Source organism: Bubalus bubalis, chromosome 1 (assembly GCF_019923935.1).
Source record: "Bubalus bubalis isolate 160015118507 breed Murrah chromosome 1, NDDB_SH_1, whole genome shotgun sequence".
Classification (NCBI taxonomy): domain Eukaryota; kingdom Metazoa; phylum Chordata; class Mammalia; order Artiodactyla; family Bovidae; genus Bubalus; species Bubalus bubalis.
In genome coordinates this window covers 157,162,225-157,190,072 of record NC_059157.1, presented here as the reverse complement: position 1 = coordinate 157,190,072, position 27,848 = coordinate 157,162,225, and the positions used below count along the sequence as shown (strand labels likewise).

General features: G+C 40.4%; 1 protein-coding gene across 12 annotated transcripts in view; it reads right to left on the bottom strand.

Annotated features, from left to right (window-relative positions):
- Window positions 1-265: 265 nt before the first annotated feature.
- The window catches only part of PLCH1 (phospholipase C eta 1), a 255,817-nt gene continuing 228,234 nt past the window's right edge, over window positions 266-27,848 (bottom strand). For 9 of the 12 annotated variants that reach the window (XM_044945543.2, XM_045166236.1, XM_044945548.2 and 6 more), the window contains 9 exons: window positions 23,430-23,609; window positions 23,231-23,338; window positions 20,590-20,714; window positions 10,556-10,640; window positions 8,455-8,601; window positions 8,151-8,230; window positions 6,583-6,642; window positions 5,788-6,142; window positions 266-3,408 (listed from right to left, as the gene is read on the bottom strand). In XM_044945543.2, coding sequence (XP_044801478.2) covers window positions 1,337-3,408; window positions 5,788-6,142; window positions 6,583-6,642; window positions 8,151-8,230; window positions 8,455-8,601; window positions 10,556-10,640; window positions 20,590-20,714; window positions 23,231-23,338; window positions 23,430-23,609 — 3,212 coding nt within the window. In that variant the 3' untranslated portion in view covers window positions 266-1,336. The remainder of the gene's footprint in view (window positions 3,409-5,787; window positions 6,143-6,582; window positions 6,643-8,150; window positions 8,231-8,454; window positions 8,602-10,555; window positions 10,641-20,589; window positions 20,715-23,230; window positions 23,339-23,429; window positions 23,610-27,848) is intronic. The other 3 variants (XM_044945563.2, XM_025289500.3, XM_025289499.3) reach the window with 3 other exon arrangements.

Below are 27,848 nucleotides of genomic sequence, written 5' to 3'. Positions count from 1 at the left end.
TTTTAAACTTGCAACATCATCACCAAATGCAAAGCAACTCATTACATTTCCATTTCTTCTCAAGTCACCTTGCAAATACTCTCTTGAAAGCACAGTGAAAACACTCAATGACATAAAATGCTGCTTAAAACTGTCCCCATAGAAGTGATCTCTTCTACTGCAGAGAGATGAAAAGGCAAATATTTCCAAGAGCTCTGGGTTCCCTACTCAATAGTCATCACATGAACTTCAATTTTGAAAAAAAAAAAAAAAAAAAATCACCAAGTGTTTAAAAATCTCCTTTAATTATATTTTCATGAATTCCAAGAAGAACATCATTGCGGTTAACATTACAAAAAAGCAAAGAGGGACATCTGAACATGCAATAAAAAATGGATTCACAGTGAAAATAATGTATGTTGGTACTAAAATAGAGTTACTTGGCTCCCTGAAGGGAAAAGATTTCTTCTAATTATCTATATTCACTTGGGTTTTAGCATGAGAAAATATTTTTTTTCTTGAAAGCTTTGGGAAGTTTTCAATTTGTGCTATGTCATTGTTAGCATATGCTGGAAGTCCTTCATCCTGAAAGCCATTATTTGCAGCCTATAATTTAATCAGAAAATTCAAAAATACAACAAATAGCTTGGCAACTGTGTTCTTGTTACATACAAAGCCATTAGCAAAAATATGTAACAAAATTTATGTAAAACAAACAATTTTGTCCTTATATACAGAAGTTTGCTTTATTCCTCAGACCCTCACACCTGGCTCTAAAATGAGAGGGTATGGTTGGGGGGTGGGGAGGGCAGCTACCCATCTCCTCTGAACTCTCCTTCTGGGTGGGGTAGAGAAATCTTGAAAGGTAAGGTAGGTAACTTTTTAAATCTTCTTTTAACTGAGTTATAAAAATGCATCTGAGCTTCTCAATAAAGAAGGAAAACTAGGAAAGATGGTAATGGCTTTAAAATAAAGAATTCATCCCTTTGTCCTTTGTAAAAATCTCTTAGCAGAGAGTAAAAATGACTACATTTGTGACCGTGAGCTGAGAGCACAGAGTAAAGAGCGTCTTGGTGAAACATAGAACCCAAACTGCTGAGAAGTTTCACATCTAGGGCATGCACATATATCATACCAATAGAGTTCACATCTCAGGGAGGAAAGATCAGAGGTACACAGGAAATGTCACCCGGGTCTATATACAAACGCAAAAAGAACACACGGAGTCAAAAGGAGGCTGTAATACGAGTTTAAAAATACATCTGAAAATCATCTCAAAGCCAAGGACCATATTTCCTAAAAACTCAGACATTCTACAGAATATCTTATTAACAGTGAAAATGCAGCTTTATGTAATTCACAGTCTCAAAAGAAAATAAATTTCTGGTTTATCATCACTGCTGGGTTCGGTCTGCAGAACAGAATGATGTGAACAGAACCTGTCGGCGTGGCCGGAGCGCAGGGCTGCGCATGCGCCCTCGGGGATGCCGCGGCCTTCCAAGCTGCCGCCCTTGGCGCTCCGCAGGTAGCCCGCGATGTAGGAACCGGTGGAGTGCCGGTTCCCTGTGGGGGCCGGCGCACACGGCTTGCTTCGAAGAACCACTCCTCCCACGGTGCTGGGGTTCACACTCTTCTGCCTGTTGGCTTCCTGCTTCTCCTTGGCACGACTGGCAATATTGCGCACTCTGCTCTGACTTCTGGATGACAACTTTCTGACCAAGGCCCTGGGGAATTGATTGGCATCTTGCTTGGAGTACAGCACTTGGCAGCCATCTTCCTGGTCAAAGGACACAAGTTTCCGCAGCTGTTCGGTCAGGGCATCCATAGGCTCTAACGACTTTGTTTTTACAGTCATGCCCTTCTTGTCTCTGATGCCAGTGGTAACGAAGCTCTTACTAATACACTGGTACTTGCTTTCAAAATTACAGGCGATGTCCTCTGATGTTAAGTCCCCAAGACTTTTGGATTTGCACGGACTGGACAGCTTCAGAGCAGAGTGTGTGGACTGCTCCGGGGCAGGGGCATGCAAGTCATGAGCACAAGGCAGGGGCCCAGAGGTCTGGTTCGTTTTTGCATCTGAATTTGAGAAGTGGTTATGCATAAACCCAGCACCCTGATAGGCTAGATGAGAGATACTTTGATTTTTGACATCTTGGGTATTGTTGAATATTTCAGAGACAGAAGGGTGGAGAGTCTCTTTACAGTAGCCATTTCTCAAGCCTCTTTGAAAATGTTCCACTGCATCTGGACTGTATTTCACTTTTAAAGGAGAAGTGAGGTGACTTGTGCCCTCTCTCCTATATTCATAGGTTGTTAGGGACAGATTTTCTGAGTCTCCATCCATTTCTACTAGACTGCTCTCCCCAGAATTTAAACTGAGAGTAGGAGCAGCTATTACATCCTCCAGTGTCAAGTCAGTGGAAGTGGCAGGGCTGGGGTTCTTCAGGATTTCCCAGTCTTTCCCATGGGTGGGACTTTCTGGCAACCAGCAGTGAGAAGTATTAGAGGACCGAGGCAGGTTGTTTTCTATGGCCCCAGTCATGGCCTTCCCAGAAAGGTCATTGTCTGGTTTCGTTTTAGAGACAGGAGTGCAGATAGTTTCACCAACAGCTGTATGTGTTGAACATTGACAGGTCTCGTGTCCAGAGAGTGCAATCTGCTCAGGAGATGAGCACAGGAAGGATGACTTGGGTTTTCCATTAGAAAAGCCAGGCTTGAAGGGCATTTTTAGGTCCATGGTGGACACAGGAGGATGGCCCGACATCACACTGGAGCTCTGAAGATGAGAAACAACTGTAGGGTTAGCCTGGTTGCCGGTCTCATCAAACTGGCCAATCAGTGCTGAGATGGAACTGCCAGGCTCATTCTCATTTGTTAAAGTGACATTGTCAATAAGGTGGGAAATTTCACTCTCCTGGAGAATTGCAGTGGAATGTAAATCTGGTGCATCAGAACAGAGTGTAGAGACGTCTGACAAAGAAAAGGATGTTGCAGCTCTGCCCTTATCCCAGTTACCTTCCAGCTTCTTAATCTCCAGATTGCTTTGAGAAAGGATGCTTCCTGACAATGTGCTTTTCCCTACCACGAAGCCCCCTGCATTCCCATTTTCCTTGGTTTTCACACCACATAGATCTTTTGATGAGCTAACTGCAGGATCATGAGCCAAATGCTGCCTTGGAGAGAGGGATCTGCTGAGGCACTGATGTTCCCAGCAATCACTTAACATGTTTGATTTGGTTCTCCCACCCTTTAGACCTGACACTAACTGTTCTGTGATTGACAAGTTGGCAGTAGAAACAGCAGAGTTCCCTTGGCTGATGTCTTTGTGGATGAGAGCACTGGAGGAAGAGGATAACTTTTTGTTGAAATTTAGAAGATGCTGGTCTTTTACACTTGCCTTCCCATCTCTCCTGGCATCCTTATCTTCTGCTGAATGAAACAAACAATATTTTAAGTGACATATATCACTTTATATAGGACCTGCAAACACTCATGTTTGCCTTCAGACAGACAAATGGAAAATGTAAATCTGTTACATTGTGACAGAATCATGGATTGCATAGATTTGCAACAAAGTGTCTGTGTGATGAATAAATGGTAAAATATATTTATATAGTTTCACTGGAGCCTCCCTTTGAATAGCTATTACATCAGCTAAGGATGTAATATTCATTGTAAAAAAAAAATGTCAATGAGTTACCATACTTTTACAGTGAAGATTACCTTAAGTTGTTTCCTATTCAGATTTGTACTACACAGAAGCATGGCAATAAAAACAGAACAAGACAGCTCTGTTAAACAAAGTATTGTGGTAACTGTAAGCAAGATACAAAAACAAACAAAAAAACCCACAAATCATTTTGAAAAACATTTTGGCAAAAGACTTAATTTGACCAATTAATTTTGAAAACAAATTGGAAGTGCAATAAATGCATTAGAATATCAATATCTGTTGACTTCAAAATGTAAAAATAAAGACTTGGTCACCAATTCTATGGCGTTGCTAATATCTAATTTCCCATTGATCATATTTTTTGGAGTTTAAATCCATAAATTTCATATTTCATTCTCCCCTAAAAGAGGCAGCAAGATCTTGGGCACAAGAAGGAAAACCTTTAAAAAATACACAATTTAAACTAATTCAGGGTAACCCATCCTGTTTAGTATACTGTTAAGACAACATTAGGTGTGCTAATATTCTTAATCACATTATTTTAATAGCATTTTATGCTTTCAGTTATGAAAATTGAAAAAGAATATACTTAACATTATTTTCCTAACTAAAAAAATCATCATAAAAACTTGATTAACCCCAAAATTATAAGGAAAAATATAAATATTATATTATGTTACCACTCAGATAGATACTGTAAGCTTTTATAAAATTATGTATACAATTTTGTATTCTGAATTTTTTCCACTTAATTTTTCTTCTACATGGTAACTTGAATCATTGCATGGTTATATATTGCTCTATATTTACAAGTTTTATATTTATGTATTACTAAATATATTATGCTATATATATATGAATAACTCATATAAAGTTCCTGTTTTTTAAATGCAAGAAAGAAATATCAACTATTGCTTTCTAACTCACCTAAATAGTATTAGCATCTTAACTGTGGTTTTAACGGGATTAATTATTACCATTTTTTGCTTTATTTCCCTCCCAAAATGGAGTTTATTTATAGTTTACTTCCCCCAAAGTGGAGTTTTAAAATAAATTTTAAAGCATGTATTCATCTCTTCTCCAATACTACTCTTAGCAACATTTCAAACATTAAACTCCCCTTTTCTCCTTCAAAGAAGCCATTGAAAAATTGATTTGTCCTCCTATCATATCTGACAATAAAAATCAATACAAAGTGGTATTCATGAGAAAAGAGATCACTGAAATTAGACTGCATGATGAAAGAATTTTGCTAAAAGAAACGGGGATCACCTTCTACTGTCTGAGGTGATTCTGATTTAATTAAAATGTATCTGTTGCAGAGACATCAAATGCATACAGTTTTGGCACTTGAATTATCTAAAATAGGGTGGGGGAGGAGTCACTGATACAAGGACAGAGCTCTTCGGTATCGCGTAAAACAGATACCACTCTTTATCAAGTTCTCAAGTGAACCATTATGCTCAAATTAGAGGAAAAGATAGGTAACACCTGGTCCCTGTGCCTGAGGAGTTTATAACTGGACAGGAGCTACAGACATGCTTCCTTCCCTGCCCACATCCAGGGGAGGGAAAGAGGCCACAGGAAAACATCAAATAAGCTCCCTCCTGAGGAAGCAGAGATTTCTCAAGTGAAGAAAGTGGCTTACTTTTAACAGCTGGCGTTTCCTCTTTCTCCATAAACGTTTCCAATTGTGGAAACATGTTGCATAGTGAGAAAGAAATACAACTAAACTACACCTCAGAAAAGTCAATATAATTCTATTCCCCCTCAGAAAATCAGTAACTATGGTACCCGCTAAGAAAACCATGCTCTCTGCTCATATTTTGCCAGTTTCACCTCCCTCTGTTGTACCTCATAGACCCATACGCTCTCCACCATCACCCCTGGTCCCTCACTGTCAACTTCAGATGTCAATGTTATTTTGAGGCTGTAGGTGACTAGGAAATTGCTCTTCCAGCACCCTCTCGCCAAAGTTTAAAATCTGGTCTAAAAGGTAACACTGTAATGTAATTACCTATTTTTCAGAATATTTTACTTTGACTACAAAATGCCAACCATGTTATCATGGTAATTAGGGACACCAAAATGTGTCTTAAAATGGTGTATTCTCAGAGAAACTTAAAGCATCTTACCCTGAGAGTTTTCCTTTCCTTCAGTGTCTTTTGTGGTTTCAGATACAGGCAGCGACAGAGCCCCAAGAAGACTTCTGTCAACAGGCATAGAGGCGGGGCGCGCTTGCAAACTCCGCGTGGTCCTTCTCAGGACCCCATCTTGATCTCTTGCAGCCTCAGAAACAGAATCCTTCATCTCTACCATTTCTTGGAAGCCCATTTTGCTCTTTTTTCTGCCTTTGGCCGGAGCGCTGGCTGTGCGTCGCAGAATCTTATCTCCAATCGATCGCTTCCGAATGTAATGGCAAGTGTTTTCTGAAGAATTGTGTCTGGGATTCTTATTGAACAGCCCCTTCAAACCTTGGAGCTGTCTGTTCTGAAGACACAAAAGGACCAAGCAGAAGTTAAGCAAATACCACTGTGTCAACCACTTGCCTCTCAAGTGGCGTCTGCATGAAAAATGGATAGAAAACGAAATCTCACAGCCACTGAAGAATATTCAAACCAAGAAAACAGCAGCACACAGCACGTTGGCACTACGTCATGCATGTCTCATCAACCTGACTTTGGGAGGAAGGCAGCCTCCCATTTTCACAACCAAGCTTGTCCACGAGTTTCCTGCCCAAAGAAGGTAGGACAAGGTGGTAGGAAGAGTTTCCACAGTGAACAGACTGTTATGAACTTGAGCCACCTTAAAGCAACAGACGCCAGTTTCAAAGTGGTAAGCAGGACGATGGAGCGATGTGAGAGAGCATGCCGCCATGACCACTGATAGAAACACGCCAGCCAGAACCAAACACCATGCTGAGAAACTACCTTTGTAGCTCCTAGAAAGTGCAATATAGTGTAACTGGGGTTGAGTATTAAAGGGCTCCACTGCAAGGGGGGAAAAAAGCACAACAAAACACAATTGGGCCTCATTCAAGAAGGTTGCACAAGTAAAACCAGAAAATGATAAAACACATATACTCTGTAAACCCTTTCTCCCACTTTGAATTTTTAGTTGCAGGTTTCATTCATTGCTCAGTTCACTACCACCACATTGAGGTTTATACATCTCAACGCAAACACACCTTGAAGGTAATAAATGACTTACACCATACATGGACATTTACGTAGGAGAGAGACATAAGCCCTATAGAACACATTCTCTTTCCTGTTATTTCTGGCTCAAGTTTTAAACAAATTCTGAATTTTATTATTTCCTTCAAGCATGTGAAATGCTAGAGATGCTGCTTAGTTCACCTGGGATTCCTAAGAAATTCAAGAATCACTTTTTGATAATTGACATTTGTGTATGTTTAGGCCAGAGGAGAGATCTCAGCAAACAGCACAATCTAGGACTGAACACAAGAAGACATAAAACTTTACCACTCTTAGGAATTAGGATCTGCACCCTTCCCAGCTGATGGATGTGAGAATAAACACATACTTCCTATTTCAGGGCAAACTGGTCCACTCCCTACCAGTCAGATTGTAGTCTTTTTAATATTAATATTAGCTGACATTTCTGAGCATTTACTATGTGCCAGGCAGCTTCTTAAAGATAAAGTATTTGTTCATGAAGTAGGTACAGATATGGAAGCAGAAGCACAGAGAATGTATAAACCTCTGTATAATAAATGTATAAACCTCCTCTGGAGGAGGAGCCCCAGACCTTCTGATATGCTGGCCTTCTGATAAAGAGCACCAGACACTCCTGGGCCCGAGGCCCTCCGAATCACATCTAGTCCTGAAAATGGTTCCGGTCACTAAATCCCCAGTGACTTGGCATTACCAGATGAGAGCCTATAGATATGTAAACCTCAAGTGAGCTCCACAGTGAAGAAACTGTCATTGGAAGAGAGCCTGAAGACACTGGTACGGTCTCTTCCTTTTAAGTTCAGTGGGTGGCTTTTAATTCATTCATGATTTTTAGGTTTCCAGTTAAATACATGACACTTGAATGAATGCATCCTGTCTAGAACTGGCTGGGATCACAACCCAGTTAGTACAGGTAATTCAAACATCTGAGAATTTCCAACTGCAGCCAGCTGAGTCTTTTTTTAAGGATTATAATAAAATTCAAACATGTAACTCCAGCTTGACTGTTTTAGTCAAACAAATGATTGCCTGAGAGAGTAATAGTTTTCTCAGGTCTGTTAAGCCCAGCAAGGGCCACTGGGTGGAGGGGACATGTACACACCCCTAAACAGAGGAAGGAGCACATGAATGAGGACCTCAGGGCAGGAGAGCACATGGAGCATGGCGTGGGCTGGCCTTCCTAGGGTTTCCTGTCAAAAAATTTTGTGGAGGTTTACGTTCCTTTTATGCAATGAATTAAAAACTTTGTTAGGGACCATATTATTGTTGCATGTGACTTTAAGCCCTGTGATCATTCTCACCTTTCCATAGATTTCATTGATTGTTATGTGGACAAATATAGATGCTTCTGTCAGTCCTTCCAAGTAGACATGCCGGTAGCCTGATAAAAGAGGAGAAGTAGTTACCTTTTAGTTGAACTCATGTTTGGCTTTTCCATGGGTGAAATAGAATTAAATACCTGACTTTACAATAGTTATATTAAGACTCACATTATCATATAACACATACTTTATATATCATATATGCCATGTATCATGTATATTGCATATCACATCTTCCAAAGAACAAGGAATGCTCTAGAGAGAAAAGTTCAGCCAGAATTACCAGGCACCAAGCTGCTGAAGGTCACAGTTCTCTGCCCAACAAAGTCTCGTCCAATTGGATCATGATCCCACACGAGGAACCGGACCAAAGCTATTTCTGGCATGTGTACTGTAAATGTCAGGGTTTCTTCCCATACAGGGTTAAATCCTGAGAGAAACAGGAAAAGACAAATTGAAAAAGCAAAAGCGGTTGGCTAAAAATGATTTAGCGGCAACATCTGCAAAGCAGACAGTGAAAATTGCTTGCAATGGTTATTAAACTGGTGAAGACAACAGAGCCACCCCAGGATGCCTTACTGAAATAAAGCCTTGGAACTTACCCCCATTGCTAGAAAATAATTGGTAAGAAAATTGCCTGTAAATTATTACATCAATTCTAATAATCCTTGAAGCAAAACTGCATTGTAGAGAAGGCTCTTTTAGACAATATTTAAAATGTTTCAGTAAGCTCAAAAAGCATCCATAGTAGTGAGCTAAGAATAATGTTTTAGCAAAAACAATAAAGAATGATTCCTCTCCCCCACCCCTACCCCACCCCAATAAAGCGATGCTTCTCACCCACCAAGACGTTTGCTGTTATCATCACCAGCAAGCATTCTGTAAGCTTTCAATGTTATTGTACAAATGTTGTTGTTGTCACTGTTTAATTTTTCAGTTGTGTCCAACTCTTTCATGACCCTGTAGACTGTAGCCCACAGGCTCCTCTGTCCATGGGATTTCCCAGGCAAGAATACCGGAGTAGTTCTCATCTCCTTCTCCAGGGGATCTTCCCAACCCAGGGATTGAACCCTTGTCTCCTGCATTGCAGGTGTATTCTTTACCCCTAAGCCACCAAGGGAGACCCACTGTACATATACTATCCTATTTAATTCTTATGGCAATCCTCTAAGGGTGGTAGGGCAGGGGTTCTTTCCCTAACTGATGAAAAAATATACGTTACTGACTTTCAAAAATATGTAACTCTTACAAAAAACATACAAGTAATCCATGCTCATTTTTTAACACAGGAAATATAATGCTCATGTTATACTTGAGAAAACAGATATTGAGAGGAAATAATGTGCCTAATGTCATACCCTAGTGACAGAGCCATGTGAGATGAGGCCCTGTTGACTCCCAGAGGCATCTCATGAAGCAAGACCTTAATACAAGAAAGATGATATATTTTCATAGGTACTGAAAATACATAGTAAAAGCATATAATTTAACTCAAATTCTATAAGCCAAGAGCATTTATTTCTTGGTAAAATTCTCTCAGATAAATTAATTAAATAGACAAAAATTCAAGTACTCTATAAGTTTGTTTTTCTTTTCTAAAACTGAAAATTAGTGCTATTAAACATATGTATTAAGGAGGCATCAGCCACTTAACCCTAATGCCTTAGCTAATGAAATAATTATGGACTGAAAATCATTGAGATGTCCCTCCTGAACAAGAGAAAACATACTTTTTGTTGATTTAGTGATGACATCTCAATTACTTCTGAGACTAAAAAAATTCATTGAGCATTGGTAGGAAAACGCAGTATGGGAACCTTACTTACTTTAAGCATGTTATTTCCTAAGTAACAAGTTTCTACTACTCTTGAACCCTCAAATCACTTTCTTTAAACTCCTCTGAAAGCCTGTCTCAGTTCAATTCAGTTCAGTCGCTCAGTCGTGTCTGACTCTTTGCGACCCCATGAATCGCAGCACACCAGGCCTCCCTGTCCATCACCAACTCCCGGAGTTCACTCAAACTCATGTCCATTGAGTCGGTGATGCCATCCAGCCATCTCATCCTCTGTCATCCCCTTCTCCTCCTGCCCCCAATTCCTCCTAGCATCAGGGTCTTTTCCAATGAGTCAACTCTTCGCATGAGGTGGCCAAAGTATTGGAGTTTCAGCTTTAGCATCAGTCTTTCCAATGAACCTCTTGACTTTCTCTTTCTACCCCTTCTCCAGGCGATCTTCCCAATGCAGAGACTGAATCCAGGTCTCCTGCATTGCAGGCAGATTCTTTATCGTCAGAGCCACCAGGGAAGCCCACACAGACACGTTTTTCATTTTTGGTACAAATTCTACTTCTAGAGCATCTTTATTAAAAGTGAACAGAGATCTTACCATTGTCATCTACCACACGAGTTTGATCTTTAGAACAATCTACTGGCAATCCAATAATTTCAACTTCAACAAAAGGATCGATGATCTATAAAAAGATTAAAAGCATTAGTTATTACCACTGATACATTTCTACACATATGTTAATTGAAGAATATTAGCCAAAATGTCATATATCAACAGCAATCCACTTAGGTGCTTACTAAGAAAGAAATTGTTTCAGGTGCAACAGAGGCAGATATGAGGCATGAAAGAAAAAAGATTACATTGTTATTTACCAATATCTACTAATGCTACACAAACTTTATCCAATGAATCTATGACTCTAGTTGAGGTTATGTACCCAACAGAAATGAGAGCTTCTGCCTATGCAAAAATGCTCAGAGCAGGTGAATTCATAATAGCCACACACTGGAAACAAACTAAATGTCCAAAATGAGTTGGATGGTTAAATGATGGAATATTCAGTTAACAAAACTACACAACAATGAAAAGATAACAAAGTTCTCTACATAACCAAAATGTGGAACAAGTCATAAAAGGGTATATATATATATATATATATTTACATATATAAGTGAAAAAGAACTAAAGAGCCCCTTGATGAAACTGAAAGAGGAGAGTGAAAAAGATGGCCTAAAGCTCAACATTCAGAAACTAAGATCATGGCATCCGGTCTTATCACTTCATGGCAAATAGATGGGGAACAGTGGAAACAGTGGCTGACTTTATTTTTGGGGGCTCCAAAATCACTGCACATGATGACTGCAGCCATGAAATTTAAAGACGTTTACTCCTTGGAAGGATAGTTATGACAGCATATTAAAAAGCAGAGACATTACTTTCTCAACAAAGGTCCGTCTAGTCAAGGCTATGGTTTTTCCAGTGGTCATGTATGGATGTGAGAGTTAGACTAAAGAAAGCTGAGCACCAAAGAATTGATGCTTTGAACTGTGGTATTGGAGAAGACTCTTGAGAGTCCCTTGGACTGCAATGAGATCCAACCAGTCCATCCTAAAGATCAGTCCTGGGTGTTCACTGGAAGGACTGATATTGAAGCTGAAACTCCAATACTTTGGCCACCTGATGCAAAGAGCTGACTCATTTGAAAAGACCCTGATGCTGGGAAAGACTGAGGGCAGGAGGAGAAGGGGATGACAGAGGATGAGATGGCTGGATGGCATAACCAACTCAATGGACATGGGTTTGGGTAGACTCCAATAGTTGGTGATGGATAGGGAGGCCTGGCGTGCTGCAGTTCATGGGGTCACAAAGAGTCTGACACGACTGAGCGACTGAACTGAACTGATGTATATATAAGGGTCTATTTACATATATGTCAGTCTATTTACATAATGTTTAAGCACAGACTAAATCAATCTATTGTGATTGGGCTGGTATTTGATGGAAGGAGCACAGGCTTAGGAGTAGATATTGACTGAGAAGGTGTACGGAAGCCTTCTGGGGGTGCTGGATATGTTCTATCTTGATCTGGGTACATAATAATTAATCAAGTTATCCACACATGCAATTTAACATAGTTAAATCAATTGAGTACTATGATGCAAATTTTAAAATATTTAAAAAGGTGAAAAATATGAGGGAATTTCCTTGTGGTCCAGTGGTTCCACTGCAGGGAAATAAGATCTCACATGCCAGGTAGCACGACCAAAAAAAACCTTTACCTTCCCCACATCCCTGTCCTCTGGGGGAGGAATCTTCCTTTATTGGCCATTTGTAAGCTCTCTTTTGTCATTCCAGTACCAGATAAGAAGTAATGAAGGAATAAAATTCTAAAGGACCCAGAAAGGAGGGAGTTACTAAGTCTGGGAAAACAATGTTTTAGGAGTTTGGAGAGTAAGAAAAATACAGTTTGGGAAGGGGAGTGTCAGAGAATATAAGATAGAGGTCTGATGGAAAAACACTTTGAGACAGATGGATAGACATATTTTTGGTTTACTAAATAAGTCAGCTAAAGTTTACACATTTTGAATTAATTCTTTGCAAACAGAAGTTTTTCCTTAGAATAGAACCATATGGTAAAACTGTATCACTGGAGGTCTTGGATTTGGGGGCAGCTAATAAATATGACCATTCAAGTACTGCATTTTGGGATTCTTTTGTTGACCATGATGGCTACTCCATTAGGAGACAGGGATCAAGACCATCCCCAAGAAAAAGAAATGCAAAAAAGCAAAATAGCTGTCTGAGGAGGCCTTACAATAGCTGTGAAAAGAAGACAAACAAAAAGCAAAGGAGAAAAAGAAAGATATAAACATCTGAATGCAGAGTTCCAAAGAATAGCAAGAAGAGATAGGAAAGCCTTCCTCAGCAATCAATGCAAAGAAATAGAGGAAAACAACAGAATGGGAAAGACTAGACATCTCTTCAAGAAAATTAGAGATACCAAGGGAACATTTCATGCAAAGATGGGCTCGATAAAGGACAGAAATGTTATGGACCTAACAGAAGCAGAAGATATTAAGAAGTGGCAAGAATACACAGAAGAACTGTACAAAAAAGATCTTCATGACCCAGATAATCATGATGGTGTGATCACTGACCTAGAGCCAAACATCCCGGAATGTGAAGTCAAGTGAGCCTTAGAAAGCATCACTATGAACAAAGCTAGTGGAGGTGATGGGATTCCAGTTGAGCTATTTCAAATCCTGAAAGATGATGCTGTGAAAGTGCTGCACTCAATATGCCAGCAAATTTGGAAAACTCAGCAGTGGCCACAGGACTGGAAAAGGTCAGTTTTCATTCCAATCCCAAAGAAAGGCAATGCCAAAGAATACTCAAACTACTTCACAATTGCACTCATCTCACACGCTAGTAAAGGAATGCTCAAAATTCTCCAAGCCAGGCTTCAGCAATACGTGAACCGTGAACTTCCAGATGTTCAAGCTGGTTTTAGAAAAGGCAGAGGAACCAGAGATCAAATTGCTAACATCTGCTGGATCATGGAAAAAGCAAGAGAGTTCCAGAAAAACATCTATTTCTGCTTTATTGACTATGCCAAAGCCTTTGACTGTGTGGATCACAATAAACTATGGAAAATTCTGAAAGATACGGGAATACCAGACCACCTGACCTGCCTCTTGAGAAACCTATATCCAAGTCAGAAAGCCACAGTTAGAACTGGACATGGAACAACAGACTGGTTCCAAATAGGAAAAGGAGTATGACAAGGCTACATATTGTCACCCTGCTATTTAACTTCTATGCAGAGTACATCATGAGAAACGCTGGGCTGGATGAAGCACAAGCTGGAATCACGACTGCCAGGAGAAATATCAATAACCTCAGATATGCAGATGATATGGCAGAAAGTGAAGAAGAACTAAAGAGCCTCTTGATGAAAGTGAAAGAGGAGAGTGAAAAAGTTGGCCTAAAGTTCAACATCCAGAAAACTAAGATCTTGGCATCTGGTCCCATCAGTACAGTTCAGTTCAGATGCTCAGTCGTGTCTGACTCTTTGTGACCCCATGAATCGCAGCACACCAGGCCTCCCTGTCCATCACCAACTCCCGGAGTTTATTCAAACTCATGTCCATCGAGTCGATGATGCCATCCAACCATCTCATCTTCTGTCGTCCCCTTCTCCTCCTTCCCCCAATCCCTCCCAGCATCAGAGTCTTTTCCAATGAGTCAACTCTTCGCATGAGGTGGCCAAAGTATTGGAGTTTCAGCTTTAGCATCATTCCTTCCAAAGAACACCCAGGACTGATCTCTTTTAGAATGGACTTGTTGGATATCTTTGCAGTCCAAGGGACTCTCAAGAGTTTTCTCCAGCACCACAGTTCAAAAGCATCAATTCTTTGGCACTCAGCTTTCTTCACAGTCCAACTCTCACATCCATACATGACCACTGGAAAAACCATAGCCCTGACTAGATAGACCTTTGTTGGCAAAGTAATGTCTCTGCTTTTCAATATGCTATCTAGGTTGGTCATAATTTTCCTTCCAAGGAATAAGCATCTTTTAATTTCATGGCTGCAATCACCATCTGCAGTGATTTCGGAGCCCCCAAAAATAAAGTCTGACACTGTTTCCACTGTTTCCCCATTATTTCCCATAAAGTGATGGGATCAGATGCCATGATCTTAGTTTTGTGAATGTTGAGCTTTAAGGCCAACTTTTTCACTTTCCTCTTTCACTTTCATCAAGAGGCTTTTTAGTTCCTCTTCGATGTACTCTGCATATAAGTTAAATAAGTAGGGTTCATGGCAAATAGATGGGGAAACAGTGGTAACAGTGTCAGACTTTATTTTTTTGAGCTCCAAAATCAATGGAGATGGTGAGTGCAGCCATGAAATTAAAACACACTTGCTCCTTAGGAGGAAAGCTATGACCAACATAGATAGCATATTAAAAAGCAGAGACATTACTTTGCCAACAAAGGTCCGTCTAGTCAAGGCTATGGTTTCTCCAGTGGTCATGTATGGATGTGAGAGTTGGACTGTGATGAAAGCTGAGCACCGAAGAATTGATGCTTTTGAACTGTGGTGTTGGAGAAGACTCTTGAGAGCCCCTTGGACTGCAAGGAGATCCAACCAGTCCAACCTAAAGGAGATCAGTCCTGGGTGTTCTTTGGAAGGACTGATGCTGAAGCTGAAACTCCAATACTTTGGCCACCTCATGCGAAGAGTTGACTCATTGGAAAAGACCCTGATGCTGGGAGGGATTGTAGGCAGGAGGAGAAGGGGAGGACAGAGGATGAGATGGCTGGATGGCATCACTGACTCGATGGACGTGAGTCTGAGTGAACTCCGGGAGTTGGTGATGGACAGGAAGTCCTGGCATAGTAAATGCAGACACGACTGAGAGACTGAACTGAACTAACTGAATAAATACGACTTCTGTTTTTAAGGAATTTAAGAGGTTTAATTTAATTAAATCTAAATTAAGGAATTTAAGATGTCACAGAGAGTAGCACTGACATATATACACTATCCTGTGTAAAATTCATAGCTAGTGGGAAGCAGCTGTATAACACAGGGAGTTCAGCTTGGTGCTCTGTGATAACCTAGAGGCATGGAATGGGGGCGGGTGGGAGGGAGGCTCAAGACGGAGGAGGTACATGCATACTTATAGCTGATTCACACTGTTGTACAGCAGAAACCAACACAGTGTTGTAAAGCAATCATCCTCCAATTGGGAAAAAAAAATAGCAACAGCCACCGCAGACTTGAAGGACAACCTCCAGCTTCAACTCTGCTGGACTTGGGCAAATTGTGTAATATCTGTACTTCAGTTTCCTCAACTGTAAACCTGAGAAAACAGTGTCTGCTTCATCAAGCTGTAATCCAGGTGACATGCCAGGAGAATGGAGCTGAACAGTAGCAGCAAGAATAGGGAGAGATTTGGGAGGTAGAATGTCCAGGAGACGGTAACTGAGTAGATGTGGAGAGCAAAGAAAAGGTGAAAATTAAAGATGACAATCTTCTGATTGGGAGCAAGAAAAGTTATTTCTCTCTCAGAGATAATGAATAATGTGAGAGATCACAGGCTGAAAATTCAACAAGCCAAGACGAGAGGAAAACTGTATTTTCATTTTCATTTTCCATAAAGCACAAATAGTAGAATATTAGTACTATAACTTTGTGTCTGACAGAAATCACAGATGTTTAAGTCACATTACGGTTGTGACAGAAATCTCTGTGTCACCCATACTCATCTAATAGTTATTCAACCCCTCTCTAGATCCTGCTATTTATTGCACACATATTTGTATGTCACAACTTCTTTCTAATATATTGATAAGTGAATTTAAATATAATTAGCTTCCTAATGGAGAAGGCAATAGCAACCCACTCCAGTACTCTTGCTTGGAAAATCCCATGGATGGAGGAGCCCGGTAGGCTGCCGTCAATGGGGTCACTACGAGTTAGACACAACTGAGCATCTTCACTTTCACTCTTCACTTTCATGCATTGGAGAAGGAAATGGCAACCCACTCCAGTGTTCTTACCTGGAGAATCCCAGGGATGGGGAACCTGGTGGGCTGCCGTCTATGGGGTCGCACAGAGTCGGACACGACTGAAGCAACTTAGCAGCAGCAGCAGCAGCTTCCTAAAGTGTCACTTTATCTGTTTATTGTATGCATTTAAAAACACTGAGAAAGTGCCCAAAGGCCTCATCTGATACCATCTTGTTCTGTGGCTCAAGAAAGAGTTAAAATCTCCTGACAGAGAACCTCGTGAGCCATGATAAAGAGGTTGGATTTTAACTATAAAATAAAGATACTCATACATTTAAAAGATCCTTTAATACCACAAACTATATATTACAAAGATAAAGAGATAACTATGCAATGAAAAACATCTGGAAGAAACTCCCTTAGCCAAGTAACATTATCAGTCCTGGGATAAACTGACATCATGTGGCCCCTGATATGATGCACTGAGAAGGAAACACATTGCCCATGTAGCATTCCTGACAAATATGTTTATTCTGGTTCTAATCATGCACAACTGCAGTCATCTCACACGCTAGCAAAGTAATGCTCAAAATTCTCCAAACCAGGCTTCAACAGTAAGTGAACCATGAACTTCTAGATGTTCAAGCTGGATTTAGAAAAGGCAGAGGAACCAGAGATCAAATTGCCAACATCTGCTGGATCATCAAAAAGCTAGCGAGTTCCAGAAAAACATCTACTTCTGCTTTATCGACTATGCCAAAGCCTTTGACTGTGTGGATCACAATAAACTGTGGAAAATGCTTCAAGAGATAGGAATACCAGACCACCTTACTTGCCTCCTGAGAAATCTGTATGCAGATCCAGAAGCAAAAGTTAGAGCAGGGCATGGAACAACAGATTGGTTCCAAATCGGGAAAGGAGTACATCAAGGCTGTATATTGTCACCCTGCTTATTTAACTTATATGCAGGGTACATCATGAGAAATGTCAGACTGGATGAAGCACAAGCTGAAACCAAGATTGCCGGAAGAAATATCAATAACCTCAGATATGCAGATGATACCACCCTTATGGCAGAAAGCAAAGAAGAACTAAAGAGGCTCTTGATGGAAGTGAAAGAGGAGAGTGAAAAAGTTGGCTTAAAATTCAACATTCAGAAAACTAACATCATGGCATCTGGTCCCATCATTTCATGGCAAATAGATGGGGAAACAGTGGAAATAGTGACAGACTTTATTTTTTTGTGCTCCAAAATCAGTGGAGATGGTGATTGCAGCCATTAAATTCAAAGACACTTGCTCCTTGGAAGAAAAGCTATGACCAACATAGACAGCATATTAAAAAGCAGAGATATTACTTGCCAACAAAGGTCCATCTAGTCAAAGCGATGGTCTTTCCAATAGTCATGTACGGATGTGAGAGTTGGACTGTGAAGAAAGCTGAGTGCCGAAGAATTGATGCTTTTGAACTGTGGTGTTGGAGAAGACTCTTGAGAGTCCCTTGGACTGCAAGGAGGTCAGACCAGTCCATACTAAAGGAAATCAGTCCTGAATATTCATTGGAAGGACTGATGCTGAAGCTGAAACTGCAGTACTTTGGCCACCGATGCGAAAGACCTGATGGACATGAGTTGGAAAAGACCCTGAAGGACATGAGTTTGAATAATCTCCAGAAGTTGGTGATGGACAGGGAAGCTTGGTGTGCTGTAGTCCATGGGGTCGCCAAGAGTCGGACACAACTGAGCAACTGAACTAAATCATGAACAAACAATCAGGTAAATCCAAACTGAAGGACATTATGGACACAACTGGCTTGGACATTTATTTTAAAAGATAGCAATATAATGACAACAAAACTAGAAAACTGTTCTACATTTTAAAAGACCAAAGAGAAACGACAACTGAAAGCAATGTGTGATTCTTAATTGGATTCTGAATCTAAAAAGAAAAAAAATAATAAAAGAACAATTTTGGGACAATGGGGTAAAACTGAATACAGATATTATCTTAGATAAAATTATTGTACCAACAAACTCCTGGGTGTAAGATAGGGTCAATGATGTACTTTACAACACAGAAAATACAGCCAATATTTTGCAATAATTGTCAATGGAAAGTAATCTTTCAAAACTGTATTTTAAAATTTTAAAAAGATGGATGAAGTTGTTCTGAGGGTCTAAAAGAAACAAAAAATAAAATAGCCGAAAAATATATTATTGTGCCAATATCTAATGACATGAGTGTAATGACTGCATTGCAGTTATACAGGATAACTTTGTTCTTTTTTAAAAATTAATTAATGAATTAATTTGGTTGTGCTGGGTATCCATTGCAGCATGCAGGGTCTTTAGTTGTGGCGTGTGGGATCAATTTCCCTGACCAGGGATTGAACCTGGACCCCTCCTATACTGAGAGCATGGAGTCTTAGCCACTCGACCACCAGGAAAGTCTCAATCTTCTTGTCTTTAAGAGAGAAATGCCTGGGCTTCCCTGGTGATCCATTGGCTAAGATTCCTTGCATCCAATGCAAGGTTCCATCCTTGGTCAGGGAACTAGATCCCACACGCTGCAACTAAAGATCCCAAAGGTTGTAACTAAGACCTGGAACAGCCAAATAAATATTAAAAATAAGTATATTTATTTGTATTAAATTTAAAAAAGAGAGAGAAAAATGCTGATGTATTTAGGGGTTGGGGTCATGATGTTAACTTATTCTCAAATAATTCTCCAAAGAAAAGCAAAGGTATATATATATATGTATGAGTGCATGTGTGTATAATTAAATACACACACATATAATTAAACTTTGTTATATTTGCTTTACGTCTCCCTTTCAAGTGCATAACTATATATGAATATTTACCATATGCTCATTTACACATGAAAGGAAGATAGAGCGAAAGTAACAAAATTTAGTAAGTTAATTGGTGAATCTAGATGCCGAAGATACAGTGTTCATTCTGCTATTCCTGCAGTTTTTCTAAGGACTGAAATTTTTCAAAGCAAAAAGTTTAGGGGAAATATAGGAAGTGACTCTTCCCTTCTGCAGACAACAAAGAAAAAAGGGAAAGAAGAGGAAGTAAGGAGAAACTTTCTGATACTACCAACATATTATTCTTGCTGCTGGGAGAACAGAATGGAAGCGGGGAGACCAGTGAGCTGAGAGCCTACTGCAGCAGAAATGCCAAGAGCTGATGGTGGCTGAGACTAGGCCAGAAGCATTACAGATGATATGGAAGACACAGCCCCACCTGAAGCTCTACTTCCTAAGAGGCAGGACATGGAGCCATCTGCTAAAGATGAGAAAGTGATGAGAATACATGTATGAGGAGAGAAGAGGTTGACAATATCTGCTGCGGGAAATGTGATGGAGGGCTGATCAGGTGGAGCTGGGACGGCACTGCAGAACTCAGCAGAGATTAGAGACAGAGTTGATGACGGGACCACTCAGAGCTATGTGGTTTCCCCATTGACATTCAAGATCCAGAAAGGATAGTTTAATAGGTGGGAGTGGCAAATAGCCTGAAGTGATGGACAACTCATGAGAGGAAGGACAAGAGCAGAGGAGGGGCTGACAGATAGAGAGGAAACAGAGGCCCAGAAGGCCAAGAGCAGGTATAGTGGGAATCATGGAATGACAGCCCTGGGAAGAGCAAAGGCTGTGGTCACAGAGGGAGACATTGTAAAATCATGCAACAGAAGTGCAGCAAGGGAAGAGTGGCCTGTGACCAGGGAGCAGGTGGCCCATGTGTAGCAGAGATGAGGGTCGCAGAGATGAGGGTCACAGCAGATGAAAAATGCAGAGAGGTAAGACATTCTCCTGTTCAGTGTTTCTATTAATAACAAAATTGCTCCATGCATCTCAACTTAGCATCGCCAGTGTCCTTCTTGGATTGTGAATTGAATTGTATTGCACTCATGCCTCCAAAACAGATGATACACTGCACTCCAGAAGGAATTGTGTGTACTTTGCCAGTAAGTCAGTTAATATCTGAGAAGCTGAGGTCAGGGCTCATTTACAAACACACACACACATACATACACGGCACCCTCAGATGAAATGTAAACACAATAAGATAATCACATAACTAACCACTTGGTCATACATGGCTTACCTCTCCTCGGTCTCCAAACATGGAATCTGGAGGTTTGGGGAGTTGTTGTCCGCTGATCACTTTCAGGATGAGCTGTTTTTTGGGGTTGGCAGGAAGTGGATCACCTGAGAAAGGGTTGAAAGTACCTAAGACAAATAGAGGTTAAAATCTAAGGTTGGTAGCATGGAAATTACACATACATATGCACACATGCTGAAGAAGGGAATGGCAACCCACTCCAGTGTCCTTGACTGGAGAATACCCAGGGACAGAGGACCCTGGGATTTAAAGAATTAAATATACTGCGTGGGTGGTTTAGTCACTCAGTCATGTCTGACTCTTTGCAACCCCATGGACTGTAGCCTGCCAGGCTCCTCTGTCCATGGGGATTCTTCAGGCAAGAATACTGGAGTGGGTAGCTGCTGGGAGCCAGCGTGAGGAACTCTGCCCATGGCAAACGTCATGAGGAAGGAGGCTAGGCATACACAAAGGCGGGATCGAGCCTCAGGAGTCCCCCTGGAAATTCTCGAGGAAATTCTACCCCCAAAACCAGAGTCTGCCTACTTTCTGCTTTGTGCTCTCACCTACACCTCTGACTTTACAGAGGGCTGTCCCCTACTACCTCTCTCTGAAAAAAGTTAACTTATAGCTCCAGTTAATAAAGTTCCTGGGTGTGATAGTGTTTCAACCTACAAACTCCTTTGGAAGTCCTCTAGCCTGCCTGAATAGGTTTTTCTGGCCACATGTGATTATTCAGAGCCTCCCAACTGTGAGAGATATTCTAAACTGTTTAAATACAGATTCTTTTGAGCAGTTAAAAGACTGATTAGAAATTGTATTGGTGAAGGGTTTTTCACTTTTTGGGCCAATGTTTGCTGCTAAGTTTCCATATCCCCTACCTGCTGTGTCCCTGGCAGTGTATTGATTAATATAATTGGTGTAAGTAGTAGCTTTAATGTTTGTAACCTTGGACCCTTGAGTTAATTCTTTTTCTTGTTATAGCCCACCACATCTTTGCCCTGTAGGAATGCAACTTTATCTAATGCTTTTGGAGGGTGGCGCCTGACTAATCACCTTTAGAGAAAAATAAGTTTTCTGAAGAAAGGGTCTTAAAATGTTAACAGGCCTCCGGGCCAGAAGATGATGCAAATCACCTAAACTTTTGCATATGATAAGTTTGCAGGAAGAAAGCCTGGCTTACTGCATGACTCTACCCCTTCCCCCATTATCCTCTATGCATAATTTAAGGTATAAAAACTTCTTTGGAAAATAAAGTGCGGGCCTTGTTCACCGAAGCTTGGTCTCCCCATGTCGTTCTTTCTCTCACCTTCTGGCTGAATTATTCAGCCTCTTTTCTCCACTGAATTTCCTCACTGAGCTATCCTCATTTCACCAGTTTTTATATCCTTAATTAATGTTTAATTAAGCAATTGTTTCCTGATCCTCAACGACGCTGTCCCCGCTTCGAATTCCCTGGATCCACCAGGGCTGGACCCCAGCAGGTAGCCATGCCCTCCTCCAGGGGATCTTCCCAACCCAGGGATTGAATCCAGGTCTCCCATATTGCAGGCAAATTCTTCACCATCTGAACCACAAGGGAAGCCCATGAATACTAGATTGGGTGGCCTATCCCTTCTCCAGGGGATCTTCCTGACCCAAGAATCGAACTGGGTCTCCTGCATTGCAGGCAGATTCTTTACCAGCTGAGCTACAGGGGAAGGCCAAACACCAGCCTACCAGGGAAGGCTACCAAATTATTAAACACTGGTGACAAGAGTTATTTACATTCCAAGTTGATACAGCCACTATGGAAGACAGTATGGTGATTCCTTAAAAAACTAGGAATAAAATTACCATATGACCCAACAATCCCAATACTGGGCATAAACACTGAAAAAACCATAACTGAAAAGGACACATGTATCCCAGTGTTCATTGCAGCACTATTTACAACAGCTAGGACATGGAAGCAACCTAGATGCCCATGGGCAGATGAATGGGTAAAGAATATGTGGTACATATATACAGTGGAATATTACTCAACCATTAAATAGGAACACATTTCAGTCAGTGCTAATGAGGTGGATGAACCTAGAGCCTATTATACAGAGTGAAGTCAGAAAGAGAAAAACAAATATATTGTATATTAACATATATATATGGAATCTAGAAAGATGGTACTGATGAACCTATTTGTAGGGCAGCAGTGGAAATGCAGATATAGAAAACAGACTTATGGACAGGGTAGAGGGGGCAGGAAGGAGAGGGTGGGACGAACAGAAACAGGATCATGGAAACATATGCACTAACATATGTAAAATGGGATAACCAACAGGAATTTGCTGTATAACTCAGGGAACACAAACCAGGGCTCTGTGACATCCTAGAGGGCTGGGATGGGTGGGAGGTGTGAGGGAAGGGACATATGTATACCTATGGCTGATCCATGTTGAAGTATGGCTGGAAACCAACACAATATTGCAATTAACCTTCGATTAAAAATAAGTATTTTTTAAAAGAGTTCTTTATTTACATTCCAATACATAATTTTTCTCGTTTTTAAAAATCATGTTGCAAAACACTGAGGCACTCTGCTTTCCCGAGTGCTCCTTCAGTAAAGGTGTCTTGGATTCAGAGGTACAACTATGAAATCAACACGCACCTTTGCACATCTGCTGGGGTTTGAGAACGTAGCCGCAATTGCCGTTTGTCTTGAATTTGGCTCGATTTAACTGCATCATTCGCCCTTCAGACTGGTAGTTCAGTGCCACTGTGCAAGTTCAAAGTTTAAGAGAATTAGGTAACATAGCAGCCTAGACTCAAGACCCACGGAGAACTGCTCCTCCCAGAGGTATACACACCTAGCTGGCAACCTGCATTCCAGTAGGGCAGAGGGTTGAAGTTACTGGAATCGATGCGGTAGGCGGAGGGATAAATCCTCGTGAGCTGCTTTTGGTTATAAATCATGAACTGCTCTGATTTCTGCTGAACCACTTGATGTGCTCTTGTTTCACTGAAGGATAACACATTTCCTGTGGTTCCTAACACAGTTTTTAACAAAGAAAACAGAAAAGTGAGAACTGCAGCAAAGAAAATACCACTCATGAAAGATCCTGAGTCTGATTACACCAATAATAAAAGGCAGAGCAAAAGAGCGAATTCAACCAGAAGAGGCTCAGCTCCTGAGCAAGAAAGATCTATAAAATCCTACTCCCAGGACTCTTTTGCCATTTCAGATCAGAGCTTTGCATCTTGTTCAGATAACTATGTATTTTTGAATCCCATATTCTCTCAAGAGAATTCTCTTATCTTCCTACTTCATGTTTATCTGGCTAGTAGGAAGAGGGCAGAGAGGAAACATTTTCTAGGTGCCTGATTCAAACAGAATAGCTTTGCCAGAGAGCAAGACACCTATGGATAAATAAAACTATCTATGCAACTCATTCCTGATAAAAGGGAGACAATCATGGAAGGCATCATTTAGAAAGCACACATGTGAAACACATTAAGTGATTGCATTTGTGGCTTAAGAAACTAAAGGGAAAAGAGTAATTCCAAAATAGGAAAATTGGGTTTTAAAGTTGATTTGAATAGAATCTTAAAGCCAGTCAAAACCTGTTTGGGAGAAAGGAATAATAATGGAAAAAGAATTCAAAAGAATATTATGAGGAAGTAAAAGTTTCAGAAATAACAACAATCATCCACCTAGCCAAGTTTATAAATAATGGGGAAAAAATGGGAGGTAAAAAAAAATAAATGAGGAAGCTGATATTAAAGTTTCTGCTTGGAGCATCATCAGAAAGGGATAATCTAGGACCAACGATGCTACAAGTTAGGGGGTCACGATGGGGTAAACTTCCAAATATTTAATATCCTACTCCTTTCTCCCAATTCTTTTTGTGCCACACAACTAGAATGCCCCACCACTCCCACTCTTTCACTAAATATTCATACCTCATCCCCAAATGACCACCCAATCTCATCTGGATCTGTTGGAAGAGACCAGCCTAGATACCGACCTAAACTTACCCAGAGTCTCATTTTCATTCCAATGTGTACTCTGAACCCAGACTGAAGGATATGGCCCATGAACCAGAGTTGAATTACTGTTTTACTGGACCTGAACTATATCCAGACTGTACAAATTAATTTGTGCAGTCTCCCAGGGCCCCTGTGGTCCTCGGGGTTGTACAGTCTTAGATATTAAATACTGGCCAAATTGACTAGCAACTACATTCTAGAGTTGGAACTTGAAACATTCATAAATACAAGTGAGAGGCAAAGAAATTAGGGAATTACAGTGTTTAATTTGATGATTTCCTACATATAGACTCCTTATCATATATATCTTATTGATATAACTTTTTAGCAGAGGTTACATATCTCAAGCATACTAAAAATGATCATACTTGTAGATGTTGATGAGGAATACTTTGAACATAATGAAAGAAAATATAGTCTTTTTGACAAACCACCTTCAGATGGAACAGCACTAAAGTTAGTACCACTCTTTCCTCTCTCTACATAAATTAGGCACACCACATCATCAGTAAGATGACCTTGCTAACTAGGCACATGTCAATTAGTATATTAATAGAGCTGAATTGTTTTGCATTAGGATAAGCCATGCATTCATTATCTATTACTTATTTTGTAGTGTACATACACATACACACACACACGACAAAAATAGGTGATGTTCAAGAACTAAACAATCCTCAATATTATTTTCCATTAAGCTAATGGGATTATGATTTCCTGAGGCATGCAATAGAAATTATATTTCTATGAACCAAATATACCTCTAACTCCATTTAAATACTTCCCAAGTTTATTTTCTAGCTGTAGGCAGTTATTGGCTTCCCATGTAGCTCAGTCGGTAAACAATCTGCCTGCAATGCAGGAAACCTGGGTTCGATTCCTGGGTTGGGAAGCTTTCCTGGAGAAGGGAATGGCAACCCACTCCAGTATTCTTGCCTGGAGAATCCCATGGACAGGGGAGCCTAGCAGGCTACAGTCTACGGGGTCGCAAGAGTTGGACACAACTTAGCGACTACACCGCCACTACCACTACCAGGCCGTTATTATGAGAATATGACATTCAGATCTCACCTCATACTGTTCAGAATGGTCATCATAAAAAGTCTACAAATAATAAATGCTGGAGACAGTGTGGAGAAAATGGAACCTTCTACACTATTGCTGGGGATGCAAATTGTAGCAGCTACTATATTAAAAAGTGTGGAGGTTCCTTAAAAAACTAAAAATAGAACTACATATGATCCAGCAATCCCACTCCTAGGCATATATCCAGATAACACAAAAACTCTAATTCAAAAAGGCACATGCATCTTGATGTTCATAGAAGCACTATTCACAATAGCTAAGACATGGGAGCAACTTAAATGTCCATCCACAGATGAATGGATAAAGAAGATGTGTGTGTGGGGTGTGTGTGTGTGTGTGTGTGTGTGTGTGTGTATACATACATACATACATACGTACACACACACACAACAGAAAACTCAGCCATAAAAGAGAACAAAAGAATGCCATTTGCAGTAATATGGATGAACCTAAAGATTATCATACTAAGTAAAGTAAGTCAAACAAAGAAAGACAAATACTACATGATATGATTTACATGTGGGATCTGAAGTATGACACAAATGAACTCATTTACACAATAGAAATAGACTCACAAACACAGAAAACAAACCTATGGTTACAAAAGAGGAAAGAGGAGGGATAAATTAGGAGTTTTGGATTTATATATACAACTATTAATGGAAACAGTGACAGAATTTATTTTCTTGGGCTCCAAAATCATTGCAGATGGTGACTGCAACCATGAAATTAAAAGACGCTTGTTCCTTGGGAGAAAGTGAAAGTGTTAGTCACTCAGTCAAGTCCGATTCTTTGTGACCCTCATGGACTGTAGCCCGCTAGGCTCCTTTGTCCATGGAATTTTTCAGGCAAGAATACTGGAGTGGGTTGCCATGCCCTCCTCCAGGGGATCGTCCCAACCCAGGGATCAAACCCAGATCTCCTGCATTGCGGGCAGATTCCTTACTGTGTGAGCCACTAGGGAAGTACCTTGGAAGAAAAGCTATGACAAATCTAGACAGCATATTAAGAAGCGGAAACAATACTTTGCCAACAAAGATCCATATAGTCAAAGCTATGGTTTTTCCAGTGGTCACGTATGGATGTGAGAGTTGGACCATAAAGAAGACTGAATACCAACGAATTGATGCTTTTGAACTGTGGTGTTGGAGAAGACTCTTGAGAGTCCCTTAGACTGCAAGGAGATCAAACCAGTCAATCCTAAAGAAATCAGTCCTGAATATTCATTGAAAGGACTGATGCTGAAGGTTCAATACTTTGGCCACCTAATGCAAGAGCTGACTCATTAGAAAAGACCCTGATGCTGGGAAACATTGAAGGCAGGAGGAGAAGGGGATGACAGAGGACGAGATGGTTGGATGGTGTCACCAACTCGATGGACATGAGTTTGAGCAAGTTGCAGGAGATGGTGAAGGACAGGGAAGCTTGGTGTGCTGCAGTCCATGGAGTCACAGAGTCAGACATGACTAAGAAACTGAATAAAAACAACAACAAAATACATAACATAAACAACAAGGTCCTACTGTGTGGCACAAGGGACTAAATTCAACATCTTTTAATAACTTATAATGGAAAAGAATCTGGAAAAAAAGAATGTTCACTTTCTCAGAAGTCTACAGGTTCTCATATTCTCACACACGAAGTTCAATTTTTCTTAATAATTATCATCATCTGAAGAAGTATTCAACACCAAAGGGAAGAAAATCTTTAGATAAAAAAATATACACTTGTAGAATAGGGGAAGAAAAAAGAAAGATCTGAGGAAAAATCCTGGAGGTTGTGAAGACACAAGACTCAGCACAATGTTGTTTTAGCATCACTGAGAAAATGGGAGACTGATGTAACTTTCACTTCCACTGAAACTACAATTATACTGAAAACCCACATGATCATAGTTTATTTTCATAAGCACTCAATAACTGAACAAAACACAAGTGAGAAGAGAAGAGGCTAAGGAGAAAGTGCAGCCAGCAGGAAGTCAGGGTAAGAAGAGTTGTGACTAGGATTTCTCAGTTCCACATATGGCAATTGATGGGTAAAAAACTGTGAAAGAGCCAATGCTTTTGAAATTTCTGCTCTTTTTGCTAAAATTGCAATCTGTGGGTTAAATTACTTTCATCAAGGTCAAAACTCTTAATGAGAAAATATGGGGT